At 51.7% G+C, this 23,466-nt stretch overlaps 2 protein-coding genes across 4 annotated transcripts in view; one reads left to right on the plus strand and one right to left on the minus strand.

Annotated features, from left to right (window-relative positions):
• LOC125435542 (ryanodine receptor 1-like) overlaps nucleotides 1-2,460 on the plus strand; it is a 105,176-nt gene extending 102,716 nt beyond the window's left edge. The window contains 1 exon segment of the mRNA XM_048501736.1: nucleotides 1,337-2,460. Within this exon segment, the coding sequence (XP_048357693.1) occupies nucleotides 1,337-1,432 (96 nt within the window). The 3' untranslated portion in view covers nucleotides 1,433-2,460.
• Nucleotides 2,461-4,496: 2,036 nt separating this feature from the next.
• MAP4K1 (mitogen-activated protein kinase kinase kinase kinase 1) overlaps nucleotides 4,497-23,466 on the minus strand; it is a 71,012-nt gene continuing 52,042 nt past the window's right edge. For all 3 annotated transcript variants that reach the window (XM_048499193.1, XM_048499192.1, XM_048499191.1), the window contains 13 exons: nucleotides 22,939-23,015; nucleotides 21,981-22,065; nucleotides 20,661-20,737; nucleotides 18,300-18,360; nucleotides 17,405-17,510; nucleotides 14,481-14,539; nucleotides 14,182-14,285; nucleotides 9,473-9,647; nucleotides 7,477-7,545; nucleotides 7,299-7,382; nucleotides 6,348-6,418; nucleotides 5,891-5,946; nucleotides 4,497-4,854 (listed from right to left, as the gene is read on the minus strand). In XM_048499193.1, coding sequence (XP_048355150.1) covers nucleotides 4,785-4,854; nucleotides 5,891-5,946; nucleotides 6,348-6,418; nucleotides 7,299-7,382; nucleotides 7,477-7,545; nucleotides 9,473-9,647; nucleotides 14,182-14,285; nucleotides 14,481-14,539; nucleotides 17,405-17,510; nucleotides 18,300-18,360; nucleotides 20,661-20,737; nucleotides 21,981-22,065; nucleotides 22,939-23,015 — 1,094 coding nt within the window. In that variant the 3' untranslated portion in view covers nucleotides 4,497-4,784. The remainder of the gene's footprint in view (nucleotides 4,855-5,890; nucleotides 5,947-6,347; nucleotides 6,419-7,298; nucleotides 7,383-7,476; nucleotides 7,546-9,472; nucleotides 9,648-14,181; nucleotides 14,286-14,480; nucleotides 14,540-17,404; nucleotides 17,511-18,299; nucleotides 18,361-20,660; nucleotides 20,738-21,980; nucleotides 22,066-22,938; nucleotides 23,016-23,466) is intronic.

A 23,466-nucleotide genomic window follows, 5' to 3' on the forward strand; every position in this document is an offset into this window, starting at 1 on the left:
GGCCGAGGCCTTCCCCTGATGTTGCCTGTTGGCCCAGAGACTCAGACGGTTACTTTAGTCAACCGGGATAGCCACTGTCTATGACTGCCCTCCATGAACCTGTCTAATCCCGTGGCCTGTGGCCATCACTCCATCCTCTGGTGGCAAATTCCACATTTTAATAATTCCTTGCATCAAGAAGCATTTCTTATTGTCTTCTATGCCTGAACCTGCTTTGCAAAACTGGGGGCCAGGCATGGGGTGGGGTGGTTTCTTCCTACTGAGGTATTCTCAGCTGCCTTTGCTCCCCTCGCACATATTACAAGGCCCTGTGGCACGGAGGGGTCAGCTGCAGTGCTGCAGTCCAAGCTCTGCTCACAGCCTGAGTTCAATCCCGACAGAAGTCGGTTTCTGGCTCAAGGCAGTTTGAGAATAAAGCTGCAAGGATTGTCATGCCCTTATATAAAGCAGTGGTGCGACCGCACTTGGAGTCCTGTGTTCAGTTCTGGTCGCCACATCTCAAAAAGGATATCAAAGAGATAGAAAAAGTGCAGAGAAGGGCAACGAGGATGATTGAGGGACTGGAGCACCTTCCTTATGAGGAGAGGCTGCAGCGTTTGGGACTCTTTAGTTTGGAGAGGAGACGTCTGAGGGGGGATATGACTGAAGTCTATAACATTATGCATGGGGTAGAAAATGTTGACAGAGAGAAATTTGTCTCCCTTTCTCACACAATACTAGAACCAGGGGGCATGCATTGAAAATGCTGGGGGAAGCAATTAGGACTAATAAAAGGAAACACTTCTTCCATAGCGGGTGATTGGTGTTTGGAATATGCTGCCACAGGAGGTGGTGATGGCCACTAACCTGGATAGCTTTAAAAGGGGCTTGGACAGATTTATGGAGGAGAAGTCGATCGATGGCTACCAATCTTGATCCTCCTTGATCTGAGATGCATAGATGCCTTAGCAGACCAGGTGCTCGGGAGCAGCAGCAGCAGAAGGCCATTGCTTTCACCTCCTGCATGTGAGCTCCCAAAGGCACCTGGTGGGCCACTGCAAGTAGCAGAGAGCTGGACTAGATGGACTCTGGTCTGATCCAGCAGGCTAGTTCTTATGTTCTTATGTTCTTAAGGCTGGCTCAGCCTTCCATTTTTCCAGGATCGGTAAAATGCATACCCAGCTTGCTGGCGGCAAAGTGTCGATGGGTGGGGAAGGCAGTGGCAACTCGCCCTGTAAACAGTTTCTGGCTAGTAAACATGCCGATGTGACGTCACTCCATGGGTCAGCAATGACCAAGGGGGACTACCTTTCCTGTTTCCATCTAACCTGCCTGCTTTCACTCCTCCCCGCTTTAGGAGTCCTACGTTTGGAAGCTGTACCAGGAGCGTTGCTGGGACTTCTTCCCCGCGGGAGACTGTTTCCGCAAGCAATATGAAGACCAGCTGAGCTAGGCGCCCTCCTGCCCTTCACCGGGGGTGGCATGGGGGGGGGGGACTGACCTGCTCTAGTCCACTTGCCTTGCCTTTGGACATGGGGGAGGGGGGCTGTTAGGATGCAGGGTGACATACCTGATTTGGCCTTTTCAAAATAACCGTTTGGGGGTAGCAGAAGTGGCGGACGCACCCTCCTGCCCCATCGTCACCACACTTTCTTCTGACCCCCGACCCCGCTCTCTGGCTACCTGGGATGAAGAGACACGTTTTCCTGCCCTTTGGAGAAACTATTGGATGCCAGACCTCTCGGGCAAACTTGCACCTGGTGCCCCAATTTAGCTTCACGTCTGGCCAGTATTTCTTCGGGTCGATTTCTGTCCTGCAGGGAGGGAAGGGGGTTTCCATGCAATATTTCTTTTCCTGTGTCAAAGAGTCAGTTTAAAGTGCCTTTTATAGTCTCTTGCCCCTAGAGAGGGGGGGAAGGCTTTGGTGGGGGGAGCCAGAAGCTGTTGACGAAGAGGAGGGAAGATGTCCTTTGCTGCCGTCTGCCAAACGTCTTGCAATCGAGGGAGGCCGCTGCCGGCTTGTGAGGGAGGAAGAGAGAGAGGGGGGGGGTCTTCCGGCCCAGTGAGGCTCCAGGTTCTCGGTGTGGGGGGCAATGATGCAGCTCCCTCCCGCCCTCGGCCATCTCTCCCTGCGTTTCCCTCACCCTTAAGCTTTGTCTCGTGTGTGAAGTCAGTGCTGTTGGCGGGGAGGGTGCTTTCTCGATTCCAGCGGCTTCGTTTTGCAGCTGGGTGGAAGCCCCGAAACAGATGCTGCTGTCCGCGTGTGCGAATGGATGCAGGCGCCAGGTTTCGGTGCCCACCCGCCCGGCTGCTCTGGCACCCTCCTCTTCTGTCGCCAGCTGCTTGTGTCTGCCGTCACTGCCGTAGGAAGTTTTCAGCCGGGTCTACTTTTGGGGGGCAGCTGGGGGGACAGGCCCTGTTGTCCTCTCCCTCCGCCCGGCTTGTTTCCCTGCCAATAAAACCATAGATTGCTGCAACCGGCCCACGAGTGTGCTGATTTGTCCTTGCCTGCAGCTCAAAGGTGGTGGGACCACTGAACACTACACAGAGGTACCTGCTTGTTTAGTCCTCTCTCTGAAGTCAACAGGAGGTCAAAGGACGGCCCTAGTTCCCTTCTATCTGTGGTTCTCATCGCGCGGCTCATGGAAAGCCACATTCTCCACCAAAAGAACCCAGTGACTACTATATGTCCTCTATTCCAGTCCACCAATCAGATACCTACAATTACATGATAGTCTAAGAAGAATCTCTCTTTCCCATCCCCCACCCCCCACCCCCCCGGCTCTAGCAATGGCTTGTTTTTAAGGCACCGGTGCCACATTTTTAGCATAGCTGCTGGTGGCTCACCTCACAAGGACTCCCCAAGTTTGGTTATGGAACAAAATAAGACATCCCCTGAAAATAAGCCCTAACACATCTTTGGGAGCAAAAATTAATATAAGATCCCTGTCTTATTTTTGGGGAAACACAGTATATAGAGGGAGCAACTATACATCATAATGGTACTAAATGCCACTTTTGCTAAAATATGAAGCACTAATTGTGAGATAGGCAGGGATGAGAGAGTTCGGAGAGAACTGTGACTGGCCAAAGGTCACCCAGCAGGCTTCATGTGGAGGAGCAGGGAAACATACCTTGTTCTCCAGGATATAGTTCCCTGCTGTTAATCATGAGGCCACTCTGGAGAGGCACCTCTCTTAAGTCAGCGCTGAACCTTAGCCAGCCCTTGGATCTCTGCGTGGAGGGGAAGGGCTTCCCTATCTGCCTTCTTCCTCTCTCCTCAGCATGAGGTCAGGCCAGGCGGCAGAGCAAGCTGGCAAAGGAGTCCAAAGCTGTTGTGGAGAGAGGGCAGGCCCACCATCCCTGGCTCGCTGAGAACACAGGGCCTGCACATGTGGTGGCTCTTTGTCTTCCAGTCACTCCAACTGGCTGAGAACCGCCTGCCCACCACAAGTCCCACCGACTAGTCGCAGTGGTGGCGAACCTTTGGCACTCCAGATGTTCATGGACTACAACTGCCATCAGCCCCTGCCAGCATGGCCAATTGACCATGCTGGCAAGGGTTGGTGGGAATTGTAGTCCATAACATCTGGAGTGCCAAAGGTTCGCCATCACGGGACTAGTGCAAGGGTCTACAACCTGCGCCTCTCCAGATGTTCATGGACTACAAATCCTATCAGCCAATTGGCCATGCTGGCAAGGGTTGGTGGGAATTGTAGTCCATAACATCTGGAGTGCCAAAGGTTCGCCATCACGGGACTAGTGCAAGGGTCTACAACCTGCGCCTCTCCAGATGTTCATGGACTACAAATCCCATCAGCCAATTGGCCATGCTGGCAAGGGTTGGTGGGAATTGTAGTCCATAACATCTGGAGTGCCAAAGGTTCGCCATCACGGGACTAGTGCAAGGGTCTACAACCTGCGCCTCTCCAGATGTTCATGGACTACAAATCCCATCAGCCAATTGGCCATGCTGGCAAGGGCTGATGGGAGATTTGTAGTCCACTTAACATCTTGTATTAGCAAGGTTAAGCCATCCGCGGGACTGGTGCGAGGATGCAGCTGCTCTCCAGATGTTCATGGACTAAAATCCCATCAACCAATTGGCCGTACGGCGAGAGCTGATGGGAGGTTTACATGACTTCAACTTGGACTAGTGGTCTTGCTCACTTTCCTGGGACACTGGTGGGTGCCAGATTGGGGGACACTTGCCAGAAGATCCACAGTGGTGTGTCCAAGAGCCACGTGTGGCTTCCGAGCCACTAAGTGTCACTGCCTTGAGTCAGGCGGCTGTGCAGACTCTGCCTGAATCAGGAGCTGAGCTTTGGAATGCTCCTGTACACTCCAGGTGAGCACCAAAGGGCAGGTCCCCCTGCACTCAGCGGTGTGCAATGCAGTGAGTGAGACGTGGCCAGGGCTTTCCTGGCGCTTCGTTTGTGATGTCATTGGGGTCCCCTGCCTACGTGAACTGGCCTTATTCCCGCCTCCTTCAAAAATTCAGGGGCCAGGGAACTCACTCAGAGGAAGACAGATGGCTTTTATTAGGACAAAGTCACACATCAGAGGAAAACATGAAACCAGGAAATGGCCGCTGCTGCATGCGCAGTGGTTGTGAGCCCCAGGGCTTCGGCAAAATACTGAGTCACGTCCCTTCTCTCGCTCCCCTTCGGGGGCGGTGCTTTGAAGTATGGCAGACTTGCCCTTCTGTGTCTTTGAGAGAAGCGGCTCCTGGCTGTCGCTCGGCTGCATGGGAATTGGGGGCAGCCCCGTGGATCGCACGCAATCGACACAAAAAAACGTCTCGGTCATTCCGGCACGTAGAGGTTGCTGGCAGAACTGGGATTGTCCGCGGGGCGCGTCTCCAACACGACGGTGCTAGTGGAGGGAGAAACGAGATCCGTGGGGACGACGAGAAGCTGCGGGTCAGCACAACCCCCTCTGGGCCTTTGCAAAGGACCGCTGGGCACACAGCCCATTAGCTGATAGAGCTGTGGTGGCGAACCTTTGGCACTCCAGATGTTATGGACTACAATTCCCATCAGCCCCTGCCAGCATGGCCAATTGGCAGTGCATTAGTGCATAACATCTGGAGTGCCAAAGGTTCGCCACCACGGTGATAGAGGGACCTGCCTGGGGCTGGACCTAAAATGAGCAGAGGCGGGGGAGGATACAGCACCTCTGCCTCTCTCTGGCTGACCCAGGTCCCCACATCATTGACTGTCAACTCTGGAAAATGTGATCCCATTGAAACCAAAGCTCTTCCGGCAACCTTGAAGCATCCTCCTGCCCCAGCCAGCTTCTGATAGCCACCTGCATCGTCTCACAGGACAGTCCACAGGGTGGGAAACTGGACGTTTGGCAAAAGGGGGAGGGGGCAGCCCAGAGGTGGGATCCAGCAGGTTCTCACAGGTTCCCGAGAGTAGGTTACTCATTATTGGTGTGTGCCGAGAGGGGGTGACTAATTGGTGATTTTGCCACGTGATTTTTGCCTTAGTCACGCCCCACCTCTCAGCAGTAGCGCGCAGAACTTGAAGCAGTCTAGCAGGAGGTGCACTGGCATGCGTGGCAGCCTGCGCCTGCGTGCATTTGTTTCCAGCCCAAGGACCGGTGCAGCGGCTGCGTCCTTGCCACAGCCCCGTCCCCGGAATGCCCGGCCACGCCCCCGTCGTGCCCCGCCCAGCCCCATTGGCGCTACGCCACAGTTGGAATCCCACCACCATGGGAACCTGTTACTAAAATTTTTGGATCCCACACTGGGACAGCCCCTCCACTTATGCGTAATTTACAGAAAGGTAAGCAGCAGACCAGGTAGGGGAATGGATATGGGGCAGGGTGGGGGGGGGGTGCTAGAGAACATGGGTGCCAGTGCAGCTGCACGAGGTCGGGATTTGTGGGGAAGGGGTGCTCATACCTGGCAGATCCCAGCAAACGGAAAGTCCAGCAGAAGTCCTGCAGCTCTGGTTCCAGCTGGAAAGAGAGGGTGCGGGGACAGAGGCGGATGCTGTGGGTGTCACTCTCCCCAATGCTATCCTTACACCCAGCCCTAAATGGTGTGTGTGTGTGTGTGTTTGTGTGTTTAACATATATCGCCCTTCTAGGCCCCTCCATTCATCGGAGGCGGACCTACTGGTGATCCCTGGCCCCAAGGCGATCCAGCTGGCCTCTACAAGGGCCAGGGCCTTCACGGCTCTGGCCCCTACCTGGTGGAGAGCACCGTGAGTGAAATGCACAGTGAGAGGGCTCTGAGTGCCACCTCCGGCACCTGTGCCATAAGTTCACCACCACTGTTCTAGGCTGTGCAGTGTCAGGAACTCCCGCACACCCCCAGGGGCCCTGCAGCATCCGCACAGGGGAGGCTCTCTTTGTACCTGGCCTGATCCAAGAGGCTTTATCTGCACTCCATGGCGCCAACACGCGTGCACACGGTCCCGTACCACTGCTGCGGAGAGACCGAGACCAGAGTTTGAGGTGGCGTCCTTTTCCCAAGCGAAGGGCCACCTGGGGACAAAACCCTACCCTGCGTGAATTGGGGGGTGGGTGGGGTGGCCCCTCTCATGGTGTGGAAAGAAAATCATGGGGTGGGGGTGGGGGTTGAAAGAGGCCCACAGCCTTAACCCAGGACAGGATCCTGCATCAAAATCACGCTTGCAAATATGACATGGCTTCTATCAGGCACCACCATGAATTGGAAGCACAAACAAGAAGAAGAGGAGGAGTTTGGATTTATACACCTCCCCCTTTCTCTCCTGCAAGGAGACTCAAAGGGGCTCACAATCTCCTTCCCTTCCTCTCCCCACAACAGACACCTTGGCTCATTCCGCACATGCAGAATAATGCACTTTCAAACCACTTTCACAACTGTTTGCAAGTGGATTTTGCCATTCCGCACAGCTTCAAAGAGCACTGAAAGCAGTTTGAAAGCGCATTACTCTGAAGGTGCGTAAGGAGCCCTTGTGAGGCTGGTGGGGCTGAGAGAGTTCTGAGAGAATGGTGATTGACGCAAGGTCACCCAGCAGGCTCCAGGTGGAGGAGTGGGGAAACATATCCAGTTCACCAGATAAGAGTCCGCTGCTCATGTGGAGGAAGGGGAATCAACCCCCCCCCCTCCGGATTAGAGTCCACCTGCTCTTAACCACTACACCATGCTGCTTCTCCACCACAGGACCACTACAGGAGTCGGGACCGTATCAGGATCCCATCTGATGCTAAATTGCAACTAGGTTTGGGGAGGAGCGCCTCCGCGAGAAAATTGCAAACAGCATCCATGAGGGGACGAGATGGGGGTGGGCGGGCAACTGAGCACAGCAGGATGAACCTACCAACTGACTCCACTTCCACGTCAAAGGTGAGCTCTGGAGGACACGGAAGGAGGGATCCCTGGAGGCTGACAAACTTGACGCTCCCTGAGGAACAGAACGACAATTTGAACTGTTAAGCAAGAAATCACACGCACCCCCCAGCCCAGATGCGCCAGCGGCCCCTTCCATCCCTACTTACTGTCCATCAGAACCATGACTCTCTCATTGTCCAACTGGGACACCTGGATTGGCCCCGACGACGCAGGTTCTGCGGAGAAAGGTGCTCATTTTTGTTTCACACCAAGTTAGAAAATGATAGAAAATGTTGCCAGAGAGAAATTTTTCTCTCTTTCTCACAATACTAGAACCAGGGGGCATCCATTGAAAATCCTGGGGGGAAGAATTAGGACCAATAAAAGGAAACACTTTTTCATGCAACGTGTGATTGGTGTTTGGAATACGCTGCCACAGGAGGGGGTGATGGCCACTAACCTGGATAGCTTTAAAAAGGGCCTGGACAGATTTATGGAGGAGAAGTCGATCTATGGCTACCAATCTTGATCTGAGATTGCAAATGCCTTAGCAGACCAGGTGCTCAGGAGCAGCAGCAGCAGCAGCAGGCCATTGCTTTCACATCCTGCACGTGAGCTCCCAAAGGCACCTGGTGGGCCACTGCGAGTAGCAGAGCGCTGGACTAGATGGACTCTGGTCTGATCCAGCAGGCTTGTTCTTATGTTCTTAAGTTTAAAGATTTCTGCCCGGTTTTCACCACCTGGTAGGAATGAGGGGGGAAACAACCCTTCTCTGAGGTCTCAATGGCTTGGTGAGAAGACAGTGGGACGGAAAAGGACAGGTCTGCTCCCAGGCCTTGGATAGGGGAAGACAGATATTTTGCCAGCCTGAGCATGGTCTGATCTGGGGAGGGCAAGGGGACACCTGCCCCTGGCAGCACACAGAGTGGGGCAGCAGTGACAAACGATAGACATTTAAAACACGTCTATAATTTATGAAGGGTGTCAATTTGCAGTTTTGCCCTCAGTCAAAAAAAATGTAACGACGGTTCTAAGCCTGACCCTTCATTCCTGGCCTTTAAGAGGGAAGGGCAGCCAGGCTGGTTCTCTGCACCACAGAAAGGATAACCCTTCCACAAAAGCTAGGGGACACCAGTGTTGAGTCAGCAAACTCGGGGCCTGCAGTTAGTCATAAGAACATAAGAACTAGCCTGCTGGATCAGACCAGAGTCCATCTAGTCCAGCATTCTGCTACTCCCAGGGCCCACCAGATGCCTTTGGGAGCTCATGTGCAGGATGTGAAAGCAATGGCCTTCTGCTGCTGCTGCTGCCCCCGAGCACCTGGTCTGCTGAGGCATTTGCAATCTGAGATCAAGGAGGATCAAGATTGGTAGCCATAGATTGACTTCTCCTCCATAAATCTGTCCAAACCCCTTTGAAAACTATCCAGGTTAGTGGCCATCACCCCCTCCTGTGGCAGCATATTCCAAACACCAATCACACGTTGCATGAAGAAGTTGTTCCTTTTATTAGTCCTAATTCTTCCCCCCAGCATTTTCAATGAATGCCCCCTGGTTCTAGTATTGTGAGAAAGAGAGGAAAATTTCTCTCTGTCAACATTTTCTACCCCATGCATAATTTTATAGACTTCAATCATATCCTCCCTCAGACGTCTCCTCCCCAAACTAAAGAGTCCCAAACGCTGCAGCCTCTCCTCATAAGGAAGGTGCTCCAATCCCTCAATCATCCTTGTTGCCCTTCTCTGCACTTTTTCTATCTCTTCGATATCCTTTTTGAGATGTGGCGACCAGAACTGAACACAGTACTCCAAGTGCGGTCGCACCACGGCTTTATATAAGGGCATGACAATCCTTGCAGTTTTATTATCAACTCCTTTCCTAATTATCCCCATAGAGTTTGCCTTTTTCACAGAAGTCCCAGAAGCAGGCTTAAAGGGCTTCCTCAGAAGGGAATAAGAAAGTATCAGCAAGAAAGCAATCTCTGGACTGGGTGCTCCTGGTAGAAATCTGGGCAACCCTTCACTGGCCAGCGGACCAGAATCATCTCTAGGACCAGCCACTCTCTGAGCTCAGACACCCAAGGCCGGAGAGAGAGCTCCCTCAAGGACTGGGTTCAGGTATGGCGGCCCCCTGGCATGTCCACACGGGCTTCCGCCGTCCCTACCAGAGCCATCATCGATGAACCAAGAGGAAAGCGAATTCAGGTTGATGACATGGAGCTCCACAGCCTTTCTGGAGACCCCTCTGCTCACTCCAATGCAGACCACCGGGTACTCTTCGTGGGGGGACACCAGCATCTCGAAAACAGGCAGCGGCGACGGCAGAGGGAAGTCGAAATACTGGCAGGAGAGGGAAGACATCGCCATGTGATTGAAGTGGGGATCGGTGCACCCAGCACAGCCCAGCAGAAATTACGCTGAGGAAGGCCCACAGCAATTGCTGTCCACTTTGAGATGAAGTATAATGTGTGCCCAAATCCATAAACAATACAACAGCACCACATGGTATCTGGAATAAATCCTGTGTGATACAAAGCAACGATCTTGTGTAATATGATAAAAGTCCACTAAGCTAACCGGAACCCAGATATGTTCTGGTCTCAAACAAGCTTCAAGGAGCTAGTGGAACATAAATTCCATGTGTCTGTACTTCCAAATTATACATTAGTTTGTATGAATGGCAATAATTTGGAACAGTCTGCTCTGAAAACTCTGGCTGCTCCAAAAAGTCCTCCAAGCCAGAGGGAAGATAGTAGTTCTTAGTACTAGTACTTAGTACTAGTACTTAGTACTAGTACTTAGTACTTAGTAGTACTTAGTACTTAGGAGCAGCAGTGGCGTAGGAGGTTAAGAGCTCGTGTATCTAATCTGGAGGAACCGGGTTTGATTCCCAGCTCTGCCACTTGAGCTGTGGAGGCTTATCTGGGGAATTCAGATTAGCCTGGGCACTCCCACACACGCCAGCTGGGTGACCTTGGGCTAGTCACAGCTTCTCGGAGCTCTCTCAGCCCCACCTACCTCACAGGGTGTTTGTTGTGAGTGGAGAAGGGCAAGGAGATTGTAAGCCCCTTTGAGTCTCCTGCAGGAGAGAAAGGGGGATATAAATCCAAACTCCTCTTCCTCCTCCTCCTCCTCTTCCTCTTCTTCTCCTTCTTCTAAGACAGGTCAGGACAAACGTAAGCCCTTCTGTTCTGTCCTACATAATGCAGTGGATACCCTCAGCATTGGTACTACCAGCTACGTAGCAAATTCAGGTGTAAACAAGGAGCCTCGGTCCCATGATTTGAAGTGGGCTCTGGGGGAGCAAAAGGTGTTCAGAGGTCTACACCTGGTCTCACAGAAAGATAGAACCTCAATGTTGAATTAATCCGCAGCCACTTCCTGAACCATCTTTGTATTGAAAGGAGGTTGTAGCCATCTTAGGGGACCAGGAAAACATGATGAAATTGGAAGGTTTGAGTTTCGAAAAACCAGTGGGTGGAGAAGAATCCATAGGCGACCCCAAACGACGTGTGATTAAAACTGCTATGCAGTGGCGTATCTACCTAAGGCCCCGGGCGCCACTCTTCTGGTCACGTGGGGGGGTGCAAAATCGGCCCCCCACGTGACCAGGAAGTCCTGCTGCCTCGTCGTTTTCAGTGCCTCGACCGCATCTGTGTCAGTCAAGGCATGCAAAAACGACGAGGCAGCAGGACTTCCTGCTGCCTCCAAGCGCCCTCAGTCCCACCCCTTCCTGCTCCCCAAGCCCCACCCCCTGCCTCAATGCTTATAAAAGCAGGTATCCGAGGCTGGGACTGCAGTCTCTTCTGGCCTGCCCGGAGCGGAGGTCAGAAGAGACTGCAGGCTGCCGGCTGGGAGCCCAGCTGGCAGGGGGAGTCTGTGGGGGAGGTGGCCACCCTAGACCTTGCCCAAGTTGACATGGGCGGGGTCGAGGGCAGTGGGGGTGGAGCCTGTGGTCATGAAGGGGAGGAGCTGGGGTGGTGGGGGAGCCCTGGAGACAATTTGTCTCTGGGCGCCATTTACGCCTCTGCTGCTATGATAGTCCAAGGGATTCCAGAGATACAGGAGTTTTTACCCAGTGGCCATTTTGGAAAAATCAGGTCTGAATTTGAAAAAAAAAAGCAGTTATCCTCCGGGGATACTGAGCAGAATGCAGTTAGATCCGCTTTGATAGCCCAAGGGATTCCAGAGATCCAGGTGGTTTTATCCATGCTGACCCTTTTAATATTGGGACTTTTTTCCTACCGTGGAAGCACGCTACTCCGCTTTCGCCGAACAACACAAGACTGCATTTTGATCTTTTGATGGGACAGGGTATAGTGATAAAAAAACTTCCAAGTTTTCATTTTCCTACTAAAGGAAAAAATGTCCATGTCAGTGAAGTCAGATGTTGCGGTCCTGCAGGCAGCTCTTTCCACGCCCAGGTGAGCCTTTCCATGTCTACTCTGGTCCTGATCTAAATGGCCCGGCCTCAACAGTTCTCAGGGTCCCTTGGTTAGTATTCAGATGGGAGACCACCAAGGGAGTCCAGGGTCTCTAAGCAGAGGCAGGAAAACAACTAGCACCGTGGTGGCGAACCTTTGGCACTCCAGATGTTAGGGACTACAATTCCCATCAGCCCCTGCCAGCATGGCCAATTGGCCATGCTGGCAGGGGCTGATGGGAATTGTAGTCCATAACTTCTGGAGTGCCAAAGGTTCGCCACTAGCATATATAATTAAAGGACTCAGTCCTAAATGCTGGCACTGCGGAGACCAGGAGGCATATTATAGCCATATGTGGACAGAATGTATAGAAGTGAAAAATTTTTGGACAACCATAATGTTATATATCGAGGAACTGGTGAAGATTAATATTGGGATAAATAATGATTTAATGTTCATGGGTGTCATGGAGGAAAGAAGGGTAGGTAAAAAATATACCATGTTTCCCCGAATATAAGACAGTGTCTTATATTAATTTTTGCTCCCAAAGATGCGCTATGTCTTATTTTCAGGGGATGTCTTATATTTCTGTATTCTGTTCGTCAGGCATGCTTCCAAACAAAAACTTTGCTACGTCTTACTTTTGGGGGATGCCTTATATTTCGCACTTCAGCAAAACCTCTACTACGTCTTATTTTCCGGGGATGTCTTAAATAAAATAATGATCAAAGCAGCACATGCAACAATAGCTTTAGGCTGGAAAGAAAAGAAAAAATGGACAATCCAGAAATGGTTGGAATATATCTGGGAACAAGTGACACTGGACATTTTCGAAATAATAACAAAAAATAAACTGTGGCAAGATAAACAGAGCGAAATTTTTGAAGATATGGACCATATACGCGGACTGGATGAAAGAAGCTGGAGTCAATGAGGAGATATGGGAGAAGAGATTACAAAGAATGAACTTACTGCTGTTTGTATGATAAAACTATGAAGAAAATACAGGGGGGAGGGGGAAAGGGGGAAATGTATTGTTTGAAAACGAATGAAGAAGAGTATTAATATAAAATGGAATATTCAAATGATACAATAAAAAATTAATTAAAAAAAATAAGCAAAGGCAGGAAGTGACAAACCACCTGTTCGTACCTTGACCTGGATGGCCCAAGCTCTCCCAATCTCATCACATCTCAAAAGCAAAGCAGGGGCCTTGGTCAGCATTCGGATGGGAGATCACCAAGGGAGTGCAGGGTTACTGCGCAGAGGCAGGAAGTGACAAACTACCTCTGGACGTCTCTTGCCTTGAGAACCCAGCGAAGGGTTGCCACACGTTGGCTGCAACTTGACGGCACTTTCCACCCCCCACCCCACCCACCACCTTCCTCTGCTTGGCCTAGTGCCGTGGTGGCGAACCTTTGGCACTCCAGATGTTATGGACTACAATTCCCATCAGCCCCTGCCAGCATGGCCAATTGACCAAGGTTCGCCACCACTGGCCTAGTGGATGAGGTTGGCCATTTGGCTACCAGGCTGGGGAGGACGCTGTTTTGAAAAGTCTGCTCTCCCTGTCTCTTACTGGGAATATTTGCAAACTCCTTTCGAAACAGACACATGGCTTTTCTTCCGAGCAGCCAGGAGATATTGTAGTAAATTTAACTGCTGGATCCTCCTTGATATTTAAAACCCAGTTTCCTCAGATGAGAACCACCCCCACAGGAGCACACGGCAGACGTTTCCAGACTGACGGGCTGCCTGTGTCCAATTAATTTATCTCAAGATGTTCCCACGAGCTTAAAGCAGCCACTGATGGGGGAAGCTGCTGCTCCATCCTTCCTGGGGCCAACCTGGCCACTGCTGGGGATGTGGGTTTATTCTTCTCTCTGTATACACCAGTGATGGCGAACCTTTTTGAGACCGAGTGCCCAAATTGCAACCCAAAACCCACTTATTTATCGCAAAGTGCCAACGCGGCAATTTAACCTGAATACTGAGGTTTTAGTTTAGAAGAAATAGTTGGCTCTGAGGTGCATGTTACTTGGGAGTAAGCTTGGTGAAACAACTGTGCAACGCTTCGAATGGGTGAATCACGACCCTAGAAGGGTTTACTCAGAAGCAAGCCCCATTGCCAGCAACTGAGCTTACTCTCAGGTAAAGGATCATGCCCAGGCCAGCCTAGGTGTGTGTGTGTGAGTGGGGGGGTGATTTTCCGTCCCCCCCCACACGATGAATTCTGTGCATGCGTGCCCACAGAAAGGGCTCTGAGTGCCACCTCTGGCACCTGTGCCATAGGTTCGCCACCACTGGTATACACTGAAAGCAGCTCAGTTTGGGGCCACTCAGTTGCGACCAGGACAGAAATACAGCAGAACCCACTCATCCTTGAAGGAGGCTACCTGTTGCATCTCTGTCTGAGTCCAGTTTCCCTCCCTCTGGCTGCAGAGCCTTACCTTGACCAGCATGAACTTCTGCATGGGCTCATACCACTGCAACAAGACCACCCCTGCCTCCAGTGCCCCGCACAGGTAGTGGCAGCCGGTCAGCTGGTTCTTCGCTGCAAGGCAAAGGGTGACACACAGGGTTAGCCACAGAAAAGCAGCAGCATCTAGCACTGCTCGTTCGGGGTCCAGGCCCATTTTCACACAGTAGGAAGAAGTCACACTTGGCGTGTACACCAAGAAGGACCGGGGCACCAGGGGGATTTGTGGGGCCTTCAGACCCAATAGGAAAGGGCTAGGTTTGAACTCACCCACACAACACTTCTGACATCCTTTGGTATCTGGAATCTTGGTGGTGGTGACATTTTTCCTGATGAAGGGAGGCAAAGATGAGCAGACAGCTTGTGCGATGGACAGAGGCAGTGCAGGGAGGACTGGGGGGGGGGGGGAGGGGGGTCAGAGGTGGGATCCAGCAGGTTCTCACAGGTTCCCGAGAGTAGGTTACTCATTATTTGTGTGTGCCGAGAGGGGGTTACTAATTGGGGATTTTGCCATGTGATTTTTGCCTTAGTTACGCCCCTACTCCGCTCCTCAGCAGTAGCGCTCAGAACTTGAAGCCGTCTAGCAGGAGGTGCACCGGCGTGTGTGGCAGCCTGCGCCTGCGTGCATTCGTTTCCCGCCCAAGGAAACATCCTTGCCACAGCCCCTCCCAGGAACGCCCCACCCCCGGAATGCCTGGCCACGCCCCCGTCGTGCCCCACCCAGCCCCATTGACGCTACGCCACAGTTTGAATCCCACCACCATGGGAACCTGTTACTAAAATTTTTGGATCCCACCATTGAGCAAGGTGTGATATTGACAGTAAGATGAGTTTTGGCTGCACCTCCTCCCCTTCCTGCCTCTGCTGCCTTCTCCACTATCTGACTTCGAACACGCGCTCCTTGTCTGAGACTTTGAAAGAAAAAATGCCACCCACATTGAGAGTACTTGAGAGATACTATGGAGGGGCAGTTGGAAGGGGCAGCTGCTGCAGACGGCTGGAAGGTTGGCTAACACTCACACACACACACCTGGGCTGGCCTGGGCATGATCCTTTACCTGAGAGTAAGGGACCAGCCTCCCTCCATTCCTGTGCTTGCCTTGGAGTGAGTGACTCAGCACGCCTGGACATTCAGGGGCCCGAGATCACTTCCATAGCGTGTCAGAAGTGTTATCTCCTGGAATGGGATGTCCCTCTCTTGGCCTTAACGTGGGAATTGCTTTCTGACCCCCCCCCCCCCTCTCTGGGTGCCCCTTGTTCTTTCTCTTTCCACATGGCTCTTGATTAGGCTGACCAGACGTCCCGCTTTTGGCGGGACAGTCCCGCCTTAAAACAATTTGTGCCGCGTCTCGCGGGTTATTTCAAGTCTCCCAATTTTTGGAAGGCTGCCGCACTGCCTTGTGGGGCGCAAGGCAGTGCGGCAGCCTCCCGTGCGCGTGGCCACGGGAGCGCACGGCCTTGTGGGGCGCTCCCGTTTCCCACCCTGTCACAGGGCGGGAAACGGGAGCACCCCACAAGGCTGTGCGCTCCTGCGGCTGCGCGCATATGCACGCGTGCGGCCGCCCATCCCGGTTCACAAAGGTGACCATCTGGTCACCTTACTCTTGATGCAGTCACACATATCTGCAGGTTTCTTCCGTACAGTCACACCTACCTACACGTCCCTCTCATAGAAACAATGCCTCATACTTGCACACACATGATATTGGAGTAGCTGGCTTATTGTGACAAGGAAAAGTACTGTTTAGATGAGGTTTCTTCTTCTCTTGTTTCAACTGCAACCCAAATGGGAACAGAATTTACCTAAATAAATTAGTTTTATTTTTATTTTTTTGCAACACACATCTTGGGGGATTTATTTGTAATTGTGTTAAGTGCCGTCAGAGATGTACAGCTTATAGCCGTGGTGGCGAACCTTTGGCACTCCAGATGTTATGGACTACAATTCCCATCAGCCCCTGCCAGCATGGCCAATTGGGAATTGTAGTCCATAACATCTGGAGTGCCAAAGTTTCGCCACCACTGGCCTATAGGGACATGGGGTCCCTATAGGCATGTCCCAGGCACATGCCTTTTGGTCATGGGGGGGCGCCGGGTGCTCCCCCACATGACCAAAAGGTATGCGCCCCAGCTGCATGCCACCGAGCCCCGTCCCCCCGCAGACCAGCTCAGGAGTTGGCCTGCACGGTGGCTGGGGGGGGGCTTGGCCTGCACGGAGGCCGGGGAGGCGGGGCTCAGCAGCTGGCAATCCTGCCCTCAAGCCCCTCCCTCCCGGCCTCCATGCAGCCCTCCCGAGGCCCTGCCAGCTTGCATGGAGGAAGGGGCAGGGCTTGGTAGCAGGCAGCCCCACCCCTGAGCCCCGCCCCAAGTGCAGGGGGTGGAGGCCAGAGAAGGGGTTGTCTCCGGGCACCATCCCCTCCCAATACGCCTCTGAGTGTCGTCAAATTGCTTCTGACTCACAGAATCCTAGGAATTAACGTCCTCCTGAATATCCTATTGTTAATTGTCGCGTTCAGAACTTGCCCGGGGGGGGGGGCTGGGGGGGGCTTCTTTTGTAGAGTCAATCCAGCTCATGTTGGGTCTTCCTCTCTGCCTGCTACCTTCAAATTTTCCTAGCATTATTGTCTTTTCTAGTGACTCTGGTCTTCTCATTATGTGACCAAAGTATGATCGCCTCACAATATCATTCATGCCTCTATGACTTGGCAAACTCTGCTATATTCACCAAATATCCCAAAACCCAGTCCTTGGATCCTTTCACTCTGCCTACTGCTAGAGCCATCCTTACAGTGCAAAACCAAACCAGTTAAAGATAAGAGTTTCTTGCTCCCTATTCAGGGAATTCCCCAAGTATGGAGCGGGGAGGGGGGGGGGTGTTACTTTGGAAATTAAACCAATAGGGAAAGAATGTGGCCTTCAAAGAGACACAGAAAGCTGATAACAGCTATGAAGGAGATAGAGGTAAAAATGAAGAGAGAATAAATCTTGCAGTTTAAGCCCCTGAAAGGGGAAATGGGCTGAGGTGGATTCTATGTTGTCGTTTTTGCATGCTTTAAAAATTGACCATCTGCTGTGACTAGTTAGCCAGCTGTGCCGTTCTCTCCAACTTATTAATTCTGCGCTGCCCCGCTTCTTGGGACCACCTGGCAGCCCAACCAAAGACCCTTCCTTGGGGGGTGGGGGGGTGGGCTTACCTGGGTAAGAGTCTGTGGGGAGCAATAATGACAGCGGGACGTTGATCTCGTTTGCACTGCTCATACAAACCCAATAAATTGTGAGAGAGCAGTTGGGGGGATTTGCCTGGATGGAAAGAAAAGGAGAGGAGGAGTTAAGAGCGAAGCCCCCCCCCCCCCCCAACCCCCATCACAGCAGCTGAGGATGCGTTGCTGGCATTTGTCTCTTCTGGCTATTGCCCATGTTCATGTCATTCTTCTATGACAGGGGTGGCCAATCTAAGGCGCTCCAGATGTTCATAGTCTACAATTCCCATCAGCCAATTGGCAGGGGCTGATGGGAATTGTAGTCCATGAACATCTGGAGCGTCTTAGGTAGGCCACCCCTGTTCTATGCATTTAACCTGTTTTTATGCATTTTAACCTTTAATTCACACACACACCCTTTTAGCCAGCCTGTTGGGGTGGAAGTAGATTTTCCCCACTGGTTATCTGGGACTGGTTTGGGAAGCATCCCGGGCCTGTTGCGGGGCTTCTGCTCTGCCTTCAGGAAGTCTCAAATTCCTCTCTTCCCACCTCCTTTAAAGGTTCTCAGCTGGGAAAAACAGATGAACTGTGGAGAAATTCTTCCAAGACCTGCCAGACCCCCCAACATACACAGGTGGCTCTAAAGCTTCAGCTAGTCTTGACTACATCCTGATTTAACGAGTGCTCATCCACTAGGTCAGGATGCATCCAATCTAACAAGGTAGTAAGCCTACAATTCATTAACAGTTCTGCAGAACTTCTCCCTGTAGCTGTACATAGGTGTTATAGGCTGAGTCAACAAAAAGTTTGCCAACCGGCGATGCCAATCCTCTTCCACTAACAGCTTCAAGGCATCCTCCCCGTCCCCCCAAAGGTGTGACCAACTCACCTGAAAGTGACATGAGGACATTCTCAATGCTGTATACCCAAGTTGTGCGGCTGTGATACAGCTGTGAAAGGAACAGGACAGAGCAGAAAAAGGTCAGAGCGACTGAGCAGGACTGTCTTGGTGGTGGCTCCAACTGTTCGAATCCCCTGCATGAGAAAGCTAGTCTGAATCATTCATTGTTGGCTTTCAACTGTCTGCTTTCAGCTTTTATTGTTACTTCAGGGGGGTGGACTATTGGGGAAATTGAAGGGCAGGACAAGCGTGGATCTTTATGCCTGAGGATCCCATATCTGGTTTGGTTTTTTCCTGTTTCCATACTTGTTGGTTCTTATTTCCTGCTCTGTTACTTTAAAGCGGCCGCATGTTTTTCTGATTTTAAATACTGATTTGCCAAAGGCATTGATTGGACTTGGGCTGGCGTGTGTGGGAGTGCACAGGCTAATCTGAATTCCCCACATAAGCCTCCACAGCTCAGGCGGCAGAGCTGGGAATCAAACCCGGTTCCTCCAGATTAGATACATGAGCTCTTACCCTCCTACGCCACTGCTGCTCCTAGCCACATTCCCCCATGCCACGGTCACCTCCAGACTGGATTTTTGTTATTCGCTCTATGCTGGGCTTCCCTGGAGATTGCTGCGGCCCCCCACTGCTGCCCCTGCGAAAAAACCCCCTATGGTGCCTTTAAAATGCAGCTAACCCAGAGGTGGAATCCAGCAGGTTCTCACCAGTTCCCAAGAGTGGGTTACTAATGATTTGTGTGTGCCGAGAGGGGGTTACTAATTGGGTCCGCTTTTCCGTCTCCACGCCCTCGCCTCCCCGAGAGGCATCCTGCCTTTGAACGTGAAGGTTCCATATAGCAATTGTGACTAATAATGTAACTCCCTGAACTGGGTTAATCCCTTTCAGGTCCTGCAATTCATTGATTCTCAGCCTTTCGTACCTTTTATCTCACCAGTCTCTATCCAAGAACCTGTGTGTTTCACCACTGCTTGGTTCAGATTTGTGAGTTGGGGCATTTTCTATAATGTGATGATGATTTAGAAATGACCTGGTGCAAAAAAATTTTTGGGGTTCATGGTGGGGTGGCTGCCCATGGGGGGCAGGTACGCCTCCTAGGTACGCCTCTGCCCCCTTTGCTGAGGGGGTGGGGCTGGCGAGGGAACCTGTTACTAAAATGTTTGGATTCTACCACTGACTACGCCCCTCACATGTTATATTGCCTGTGTGTACGCTGCCCTGAGATCAGCCTCTGCCTGGGGTAGGGCGGGATATAAGCCTAAATGAACGAAAGTCAAGGAAGGCTCCAACCTGTGCTGAGCACGGTGTAAGAAGGCAGACCTTTGTGTCTGTCTAATAGCTTACCCCTATACCTGTGACCCACAGCAACAGCTTAATTCATCCTTGTCACAGTTAATTCACTACTGCGCCCATTTCGCAGATGGAGTAAGCTGAGGCTGGAAACTGCCTCCGAGTGCCTGTGGAGAGTCCATCGCTGCTTTCAGTGCAATTTGAAGCCCGTTCTCCTAGGCAAGTCATGGCGAACCTTTTTGAGACCGAGTGCCCAAATTGCAACCCCAACCCCACTTATTTATCGCAAAGCGCCAACTTGGTTTTAGTTTAGAAAAAACCGGTTGGCTCCCACTTCCTCCGCCCCACCCACTCGAGCAGGGGCCAGCCTGCTGTAGCCTCCAGCAAGTCCCGCACGCACTGCTCTGTGCCTCTCTAGCATCTCTGCCTCCTCTGCACCCCCCTCCCTCGGGCAGTAGCCACCTAAAGCACAGGCACCAGGCCCGCCAGCCGAGTCCTCCCTGCTCACCGCGGTGCGCGCACAGAGGCCCCGGCCAGCCTAGATGGTTGTGGGGGGGGGGGTGATTTTCTGCCCCCCGCATGACGAACTCTGTGTGCGCATGCCTACAGAGAGGGCTCCGAGTGCCACCTCTGGCACCCGTGCCATAGGTTCGCCATCACTGTCCTAGGCTCTCTTTTCTAAACTCCTACATGTGAGATTGTACTGTTGGAAGCACAGTTGGCATTTATAATAGTAACCATACTTATAATAGTAAGTCACAACTTTCTATTTCCCATCAATCTGCAGTAATAAAGGTACCAAGGGACAGGAGAAATCAACACTCCTGCCTAGGTGGAGGATAAGCAGCTTAGGGCTCAACCAGGTGCATAATGCTTACCTTGGGGAGCACAATTAAAGGCAGGTAAGGGGTCGGTAAATTAGGCCAAGTAATCTTGCTTTCAAAATTAGGCTTATTGGGCCATTGCCATCAGAATTAACTAGCTGCCCTCCTCTTGTTTCCCTCCCCATACCCAAGACCCGACACCCCCCCCCCCCTCCCCAATCCATCTTACCAGCTCCAGGGTTGGCTCCAAATCGCTCTGGTTCAAGGCAAAGATTCCTTCTTCAGCACTCAGGATTAAATATGGCTCTGTGGAGGATGGTATGGGGACAGGTGGGTGGAAAATGGCACACCTGAGTCACTGAAATCTGTACTTGTACTGAGACACACCCACACACACCTTTCTACTTTAGGTTCGAATCCCCACTTTGGTCTTCCCCAATGCAAAGGCACGGAAGGGTTCAAAACTGGAACCCGAAGAGATCTGGGGCTCTCCAGGACCAAACAGAGACCTCAGATCTACGTGCCCCCCTGTCCTTGGGGGTGGAAAACACACCCACGCAATTGGTCATACCCATACAGTTCTCGCATTCACAGACACCGATCCCAGCAGCGTGGGACAGTGAAACAGCCAAACTGGTTGCAGGAATGCAAGAGGTTTGTGTGCATGCGGATGACGCAGAGCTGGGCAAACATGGAGGACAGCTCACTGGGGGAATCAAAGACAGAGACACAGCAGGGGGCAGCGAGGCTCAGACATGAGGACTGGAGCTTTGAAGTTGACAAGTAGTCAGCAAAAGGACTGGTAGAGAGAGAGTCGTGAGTTGGGCTACCCTCAGGGGCGTAATGCCCATTGGGCAAGGAGGGCAGCTGCCCAGGGCATCACCTTGTGGGGGGCACCAAAAATGCAGGGTTCGTTTTTGGGTATTTTTAGTGGTTTTCTGTTTTTGGCCTGCAGGGGGTGCAGTTCTTAGGCTAGCAGCACCAAAATTTCAGCATATCATCAGAAGACTGTCCTGATGACACCCCCCAAGCTTGGTGCAGTTTGGTTTAGGGGGGCCAAAGTTATGGACCCTCAAAAGGGTAGCCCTTTGAGGGTCCATAACTTTGGCCCCTCTGAACCAAACTGCACCAAACCTGAGGAGTATCATTAGGGCAATTTCCAGATGATACCCTGGAATTTTGGTGCCGATATGTCCAAAAATGCGCCCCCTGCAGGAACATCCCAGAAATTTGCCCAAGAATCTTTGTTCTGCATTGAATTTTCTGCATTGCTGTCAATGGGGGTTGCAGGCTGTGGGGGGGGGGCACATTTCTGAAGGCACAGTCTCAAAACTTTCAGGGTCTCATCAGGAGACTGCCCTAATGATACTCCCCAGGTTTGGTGCAGTTTGGTACAGGGGGGCCAAAGTTATGGACCCTCAAAGGGGGTGCCCCCATCCCCCATTCTTTCCAATGGGAGCTAAGGAGATGGGGGCTACCCTTTTGAGGGCAGTTTGCCTCGTTACGCCCCTGGCTACCCTGTTCACTCTGGGGTCTTTTCTCCACCAACCTTTCGTGTTGGGATGGATCCAAGTTGTGGCTGAGGTGACATGCAAAGGACACTCATTAAAAACTTTCCTGAAGAACCTCCTGCCCTGGAAAGAGAGGGTGGTTAATCATTTCCAAATGAAATATGGTAAAAGTCCCTGGTATGCTCAAAAAGTTCAAATGTCGGTACAAGGTTGCCTGCAGGATCTCTTTGTAGTTTCCCATTCTAGTCATGCCTTGCCCTAACCATCCTGCACTAGTAAGTCTACCGCATTCTGGTGCAAACTGGTTATTCACATATCTCTGAGGACAAATGCAACAGGATGGGCTGGAGGAGGATGCCCAGTGGATCTCTGAATGAGTCATTGTTCCAATCTGCAAGCTCGTGTAGGACAGCAATATGTGCAGAGGCATGGGGGGGGGTATTCTCTCGTAACTTACAATACAACAACCTTTATTAGGCATATTAAAATAGGCTCCAGAGCGTTACAGACATTTCTAAAGTGCAAATCAAAAGTACATTCAAAACACAGACAGATAAACTGTATCTAGCATTGGACGTTACGTAGAAAATTCTGTCGCTTGTAAAAGAAATTTTGCTACTTTTTCCAAGAGCACGGCCTCTGTGTTATTTAACAAAAGCTCCACAACAGAGTCTCTTTCAGATTTGTCTAAGACCCGCCCAGGAGAGAAATTCCTAATACCCACAGATCTCGGACAGTCAAGTATAATGTGAGCAAGCGTCTCCACTTGGTTTTTACAGTGTGGACAGACCCGATCCTGGAGAGGGATGGATAAGTAACGACCCTTTGTAATGGCCGATGGAAAAGTATTGCATCTGGCCCTTGTAATAATCCATCTCTGTTGGGGTTCAGCTAATAGTTCAAGGTCTTGTAACTGTAAAAGTGAAGCATTTGAGGTACAGTAAAAAAAGGGTACTCCTGTCAGATGCTCAGGAAAGACAGGAAGAAGGAACTCACTGGTTTCTGCTTCCTCCCTGGCTTGGGAGGCAGGAGAGGAGGCTCTTCCATCTGGCGAACCGGCCGCAACTCCGGCACTGCAGGAGACAAGTTAAGGATGAGCCCCTCTCACTCCTTTTGAGACCCAGGAAGGTCTAACTGCACCACAAAAGGGCCCCATGTGGTTGCCGAGGTAGGTGGGGCTGAGAGAGTTCTGAGAGAACTGTGACTGGCCCAAGGTCACCCAGCAGGCTTTATGTGGAGGAGTGGGGAATTGAATCTGGCTCTCCAGATTAGAATCCATCACTCATCACTCATATAGAAGAGCAAGGAATCAAACCCGGTTCTCCAGATTAGAGTCTGCCGCTCATGTGGAAGAGAGAGGACTCAAACCCAGTTCACCAGATTAGTCTGCCGCTCATGTGGAAGAGGGAGGACTCAAACCCAGTTCTCCAGATTAGAGCCCATCGCTCATGTGGAAGAGAGAGGACTCAAACCCAGTTCTTCAGATTAGAGCCCATCGCTCATATGGAAGAGAGAGGACTAAAC

Source organism: Sphaerodactylus townsendi, linkage group LG06 (genome assembly GCF_021028975.2).
Source record: "Sphaerodactylus townsendi isolate TG3544 linkage group LG06, MPM_Stown_v2.3, whole genome shotgun sequence".
Classification (NCBI taxonomy): domain Eukaryota; kingdom Metazoa; phylum Chordata; class Lepidosauria; order Squamata; family Sphaerodactylidae; genus Sphaerodactylus; species Sphaerodactylus townsendi.